General features: G+C 36.6%; 1 protein-coding gene across 1 annotated transcript; it reads right to left on the bottom strand.

The window, feature by feature from the left end:
* Positions 1–6,739: 6,739 nt before the first annotated feature.
* Positions 6,740–7,387, bottom strand: LOC134230511 (uncharacterized). The gene has a single exon (XM_062712348.1). It carries the CDS (start codon positions 7,385–7,387, stop codon positions 6,740–6,742), a length of 648 nt encoding a protein of 215 aa, XP_062568332.1.
* Positions 7,388–7,709: the final 322 nt, after the last annotated feature.

Below are 7,709 nucleotides of genomic sequence, written 5' to 3' on the forward strand. Positions count from 1 at the left end.
TGTTTATTATAAACACTAAATAACACTTAATTATTTTTACGCATATCCTATAATCGGTTAAAAAATAAGTTCGTAGACATATGTAATATATAAGAACAATGTTCTTATCAAATCATCAACCCTGGTTTATTATTTATTCTCAGATCGTCTATGAAAAGTTTCAAAATTAAAAGATAACGAAGGTTTATAATTTATTATAGCATAGCAAATAAAAGAAAACAAAATATCAAAAATAGATACTTAAGTCCGGTAAAATAGAAAATTAATTTAGAAATAAGATACCTGCTAAATGGCCAAAAAAAGGAAAAGGGGACCAACAAAAAAGGGCCTCGAAAGAATGAAATCACCGCTTTATACAAGGTTTAGCTGCAGATCTGTAGCTATCCGAAAAATATATATTGATAGACCGGATAGCTACAGTGCCACCCATTGAAAAAACTGTATATTTATTGCGCACTAAAAAGTGCGCTCGGTTCTTGATTATTTCTTCAAAATTCTTACCTCATTTGCAAAAGAGGCAAGATTTAAAAATAGTTTCTCTCTCTTCTATCAAGTATACATTCGTAGTTGACATTTGAACGAAGCATATTGGACCGAATTGTCTTTGAAACCAAAATGGCAGTATATATACACATGTAATAGAAATGTTCGATGGTTACAATATCAGGGCCAGGAGGACTATTAACATCAATTATGACGAATGTTTTGTTGTGGAAAGAGTCAAAGAATGTGTTAGGAACACACGGTTAGTAATATATTGAGAATACAGTTTTAGGAACATGGAGAAATAAATCGAAAACCGAGCGCACTTTTTTTGTGCGCAATAAATATACAGTTTTTTCAATGGGTTGCACTGTAGCTATACAAGGTTTGGAACAAAAGAATTTAAATAACAATTGAAAGGAGACTCCAGAAAGGTTTCAATAAAATAGGAAATACATTGATTGAACTTCAAATTCCCGGACTTAAGCTAACCAAATAACATTCCCCCCATCTTAAGATCAATTTTAATAAATTATAATTGTCTAAGTATATATTATCATATTTAAGTAATAGACATATAATTTTCAATGAAGTACAAAAATATAACATGCATTGTAAATTGATATACATTGTAAATCTATATAAATTATTTATAAATACATAAATACATGCAATAAATAAAGGGATGTACAAAAATATAATTTATATTAATATAAATGCCCATATTGTCCATCACTCACTTATTTCCAGAAATATTCACACACAACGCGAAAGTCCTGCAGTAATACGTATATATTCACAAAGTCCTCTTATGTTTATTCAAAGTCTTTCAGGTCTTCCATCTCCATCGTAAGATCCATCTGTGTAATTAGGTTCGTGTCTTCGATGTCTTCCGTCAACCGTCTCATCTCTGATCCCACCTCTGATGTTTCGGAGGTCCGTGTTTGCTCTGCTCTTGTTTTGTATATTGGTTTAATGGACGTTGAGATTGAATACTGTTCGTTATTTCCATATCCTTACTCTTCTTGTGCCTGTTGTCTACATTCTTCCGTAGCTGGCTTTCTCTTGGGCAGGATTAGTTTTGGTATTGGAACTCCGTGAGTGTCTATGAATCTGCTATTAAGTTTCTCAAAGGAGGAGTTCGTTAGTAGCTCTTCGGCCTTGGTTTTTCCCAATTTTTGATATTTCCGTAGGTGTTTCCTTCATTCGGTTTTTCCATTTTTAAAGACTCTTAGCACATTCAGTACATCTATGTAAGGTTATAAGTGAAGTTTGAAAGTCCTTCCAATGTTTCTTTATCTTTGAGTAATTGTTGAATGGCAGCGTGAGGGGCAACCTGGAACAGGGTAAATCATACCCTTTTCATAAATAAAGTCAGCATCCAAAGATTGCAGTTCAACATCATTGACAGTTAGCTCGACAACGTCCATCCTAAAAGAAAAAGAAAGCAAACAGAAAATTATGGTGAATAAATTTGTTTTGGTTTTATTAGCTCTTCTGAGCCAAAGGCTCAAAGAGCTAATGCTATGGCCATTTGTGCGGTGTGCGTTTAACTTTTAAGAATATGGGCCATAACTCAAGAACCCTTTGGCCAATCAGTACCAAATTTGCCACAGGGTATCCTTGGCCCAAGGACTACCATTTATACTAAAATAAGGGTTGGAACCCTAAAACAAGGGGAGATAATCAGGAAAACAAAACCAAAAGTACTAGTTGCTAAAAAATCTTCTTCCGCCAGAACCGCCAGGCAGATTTTCACCAAACTTACATACAAGGATCAGGATATGTTGAAGATTGAAAATTGTTCAAGGCATGACCCTGGGGCAAAAGGCGTGGTCTCAAGGTCACTTTAAAGTTGACCTAAATTTACAATTAATAAAAATGTTTATATTTTGCTTACTATAAGGACTAGGATCATCAAATCTTGTAAGTAGATGCATCTTAGGACTTCACATCATGTTAACTCAAAAGTAGGTCACGGTGACATACTTTTTTAATTTTGCAGGCATTTGTTTTCAAATTGATTTGAAGGCATATTTTGGACACTTTAAGGCCTAAGATCATGAAAGTTAGTCAGTTGATGCATCTTGGGTCTTTAAACAACGTCAACTTAAAAGTAGGTCGCCGTGACCTACTTTATGAACTTTATGACTTATCTTTTTAAAAACATTTAATCCCATTATTTCAGGCACTGAAAGGGTTAGAATCATCAAATCTTGTAAGTTGCTGCATCTTAGGACCTTAAATCATATTTAAGAAAAAGTAGGTCACTGTGACCTACTTTTAGAATTTTGCAGGCATATGTTTTCAAATTGTTTAAAAGGCATATTTTGATTACCTTCAGACCTAAACTCATAAAACTTGGTCAGGAGATGCATCTTGGGACTCTGAAAAATGTCGACCAAAATGTAGGTCACGGTGACCTACTTTAGACATTTTATGGCTATATTTCAGTATCTTAGGTATTTTTTGGCTTAGAATCATCAAACTTTGTGAGTTGATGCATCTTGGGTTTTCGGAGAGTGACGACAGAAAATTAGGTCACGGTGACCTACTTTAGACATTTTATGGATATATTTAAGTATTCCAGTACTTATTGGCTTAGAATCATCAAGCTTTGTGAGTTGATGCATCTTGGGTTTTCGGAGAGTGACGACCGAAAAATTAGGTCACAGTGACCTACTTCAGACATTTTATGGCTATATTTAAGTATCTCCAGTACTTATTGGCTTAGAATCATTAAACTTTATCAGTTGATGCATCTTGGGTTTCGGAGAGTGACGACCAAAAAGTAGGTCACGGTGACCTACTTTTGACATTTTATGGCTATATTTAAGTATCTCCGGTACTTATTGGCTTAGAATCATCAAACTTTGTCAGCTGATGCATCTTGGGATTCGGAGAATATCGACCAAAAAGTAGGTCACGGTGACCTAATTTTAACAGTTTATGGCTATACTTATTTATCTTAGGTATTTATTGGCTTAGAATCATCAAGCTTTGTGAGTTGATGCATCTTGGGTTTTTGGAGAGTGACAACAAAAATTAGGTCACTGTAACCTACTTTCGACATTTTATGGCTATATTTAAGTATCTCCGGTATGTATCGGTTTAGAATCATCATACTTTGGTATTTATTGGCTTAGAATTATTAAACTTAGTCAGCAGATGCATCTTGGGACTCGGAAAAATGTCGACTAAAATGTAGGTCATGGTGATCAGTTGATACATCTTGGGTTTTCGGAGAATGTTGACCAAACAGTAGGTCACAGTGAACAACTTTCGACATTTTATGGCTATATTTAAGTATCTTAGGTATTTATTTGCTTATAATAATCAAACTGTGTCAGCTGATGCATTTTGGGTTTTCCAAGAATGTAGACCAAGAAGTAGTCCTAATTGGCTAAGAATCATCAAACTTTGTCAGGTGATGCAACTTTGGTCTTAGGATACTTAGGGTTAGAGGCTTCAAATACAAGTGATAGGTTGTACAACTTATCAGAAGAGCGATTCAAGGCCCCTGGGCTTCTTGTTTTTCTACCAAATCTAGACGTTTCCATTTGAGGTGAAGGAGGGTTTTGTATTTCTGAAAAAGCATTAGGTGAATCTACAGTGTCGGAATTGAAATGAAATTGAGGAATACATTCAGTACTAGCATTAGCTGCTTCTGGGGAGGAAACAGTTGCGAGGTGTTTGGTTTCCTTCGTAAGGTTTTAAGTGGTCCACGTGAACGGTTATTTCGGGAGAGTTTTTATTTTTCTGAATTGTATTTGAGAGATGAAATTTTATTAACAACTAAATAGGGACCCGTCAATCCTAAGCCCAATTTTTTCTTTCGCTTCAGGAGGGTACCATCTCCAAACCCAGTCATCTTTCTGAAGAGATCGGGGTTTCAAACCTACGTCATAGTAATTTTTCTGTCGATTTGCTGCCTTGTTTAAGTGTTCAAATGCAAAATATGCTCTCATAGATTTTTGTAACCATTCAATGTATTCAGAAGGACAGATGTCGTTTTGATCTGGAGGAATTCCAGTAATAATATCAATGGGACAACCAAGTTCATGTCCAAACATGAGAAGATTGGGAGCACAGTTAGTAGTTTTCTGAGTGGTAGCCCTGAAAGCCATAGTTAGATAAGGTAAGTTGTCGTCCCAGTCATTTTTGTTTTCGTTTACAAAGGCTGATAACATTTGTTGAATAGTACGGTTAAATCTCTCGACAAGACCGTCAGATTTAGTTCTGTATGGGGTTGTTCTTGTCTTATCTATTTCTACTTTTGAAGATAAATTTTAAAATAATATGGATTCAAACTCTCGACTTTGGTCAGTGTGGATTTGTTTTGGAACACCTAACATAGAAATGAATTCTGTCATTAATTTGTCTGCTACAGTTAATGCAGTGTGATCTTGTATTGCATATGCTTCCTTCCACTTTGAAGAATAAACACAGACAACCATTCTGTACTCGTTGCCATTTCGTGTAATAGGCAGGGGACCAAAAATATCGATGCCAATTCGATCTAATGGTTTGGTAATTTCAGAGTTTTTAAAGTGAGATATCCCAAAACCAGGACCAGGTTTTCTTTGAGCTTATTTATCGCATTCTTTGCACCATTCTGTAACATTTTCAAGTAGATATGGCCAATTAAACCTTTGATTCACTGCCTCAGCAGTGCGTTCGATGCTAAAATGACCACCTATCCTAGTAGAATGAAGTTGGTGAAATATGAAATATCTTATTTCAGGGGGCGCAACTAGTTGAATTTCATCATTAATGATTATTTGTTTTATACAAGACATTGTTTTTCAATACTAGTAAGTCCCACTTGTTCCATAGGTGTTTTGTTTCGTCAGAGTACCTCTTTTGGGGGTTTCTTGTCTGTTTGGATTTTCATTTTTAGAATAGGGGCGATGAAATTATCTCTTAACTGCATTTCAGACATGTTTTCAGAAGCCCATGTGTCTAGCCAGTTTGAAGTAAGAGTATCAATGTCACTTTGACTTTTAGAAAGAACTGGGCTTAGCGGTACAGGTTCATGAAAACCTTCATTTTTATTGATAGGGGACGTCACGTCGGGGGTTGCATCTTTTCTTTTGGACACTGATTCTGAACAACAATCGGGGCATTCGGGTCGAGTACAAGGTCTTGACAGAGGTCTACGTGAAAGACTATCAGCATTTAAATGCTGTGAACTCCTTCTATGTTCAATCTTAAAATCATATGTGTCCAGGATACTTATCCACCTAGCGACTATGCCTTCAGGATTCTTAAATTTTTTTAAGCCAGACTAAGGAGGAATGGTCAGTCCTGACTAAAAATTGTCGACCCCAAAGAAAATGACGAAAATGTTGGATAAAAGTAACTACAGACAGTAGTTCTCGTCGAGTCGTACAATACCGACGTTGGGCCCTATTTAAGGTTCTACTAGCGTATGCTATGACATGCTCTTGACCATCTTGAATCTGAGAAAGTACTGCCCCGATACCAGAGAGACTTGCGTCAGTGTCAAGAATAAACTGACCTTCGGAAGTGGGGTATGATAATACCGGTGCAGAAACCAAAAGTTTCTTCAGTTCTTCAAAAGAGTCTTGACACGATTCGTCCCATATAAACTTTCTGTTTTTCTGTGTCAACCTGGTCATAGGAAAAGCAACAGTGCTAAAAGTTGGAATAAAACGCTAACCTTAAGAACGATCGTTCCTCACTAACATAAGTGGGCACAGGCCATGTGAATACTGCTTGTATTTTCTCTTCATCACAACTAATACCCTGTTCAGAGACAACATGTCCTGAAAATGTAACAAAGCTTTGAAAAAGAACACATTTCGTGGGTTTTAGTTTTAGATTTGCCTTTTTAAGACAGTTGTAAACACATTCTAGATTTTCTAATGCTGAGTTAAACGTATCTCCGTAGACAATGATATCGTCAAGATAGCACAAGCATTTCTGCCATTCAAATTTCCCTAACACAAGATGAACAAGTCTTTGGAAAGTCGCAGGAGCGTTACATAACCTGAACGGAAGAACTTTGAACTTATAAAGACCTCAAAGTGTGGTGAAAGCATTTTTGTGTTTATCTTTGTCTGACATTTTGCACTGCCAGTAACCACTAGCCATGTCTAGAGTAGAAAACCAACGAGCACCTGCTAAAGATTTTAGAGATTCATCTATGCGAGGTAGTGGAAATGCATCCTTCTTTGTGCATTTAAACGACGATAATCAATGCAGAATCTTATACTCCCGTCTCGTTTAATTGTCAAACAAATAGGTGAAGCATAGATGCCTCAATAATGTTATTTTCAAGCATATTCTGAATTTCACGTTCAACAATTTCCCTTTGGGCTATAGGAATTCTTCTAGGGGGTATTTTGAATGGTTCTGAGTCCCCAGTTTCTATTTTGTGCTCAACTAAATCAGTTCTCCCCAATGGTTCCCCTGGACCAACAAAAATATCTTGAAATTTGACTAAAAGATTGCGAATAGATAATTTTTGAGATTCATTCAATTGTTCAGAAGTTCGCTGCAGAATTTCTTCTAAATGTTCTGGCAGATTTGAAGTATTTACATCTTTTAAGTTTTCTTTTTGTTCAAAAGGAATTGTTTGTTCAAAGGACTGTAAACTAGCAATGATGGTATCCCTATCTAGTTTAATAGGGCGATCGTTCAAGTTTGCTACAGGGAAAATGACTTCTTTATGTTGTGGGGTAACTAAAGACTTGCACATGAGAAGTTCTTTATTTTGTACAACTTTAGAGGGCTCTAGCAGACCTTCGTCATCCCTATATTCACCATCAATATATCCCTGTATAAACAATTCACTATTAGGAGGAATAGAAACCGACTCTGAAACTCTAACTCTAGCACACGAATAAATACGACTTACACTTGGGTTAAGAAAATCCATTCCCAAGATACCCTGAAGTCGATCATTTATTCTGACAACTAGAACTTCATGATTGTACGTGTGTTTGAAATTTTTTATTCTAAAGTTGACAAATCGACTGGTAGACTGGTAGACGTTTTGACAGATGGACGGGTAGACAGGTCGACTGGCTGACAGATCGACGGGTTGACAGGTCGACTGGTAGACTGGTTGACAGGTAGACAGGTCGACTGGTTGACAGGTCGACGAATCGGTGAGTTGACAGGTGGACGGGTAGACAGGTGGAGGGGTTCACAGGTCGACGAGTAGACGGGTTGACAGGTAGACGGGTAGACAGGGGTAC

This window comes from Saccostrea cucullata, unplaced genomic scaffold, assembly GCF_032062105.1.
Source record: "Saccostrea cucullata isolate Sc308-1 unplaced genomic scaffold, CSIRO_AGI_Scuc_v1 ctg1655, whole genome shotgun sequence".
Classification (NCBI taxonomy): domain Eukaryota; kingdom Metazoa; phylum Mollusca; class Bivalvia; order Ostreida; family Ostreidae; genus Saccostrea; species Saccostrea cuccullata.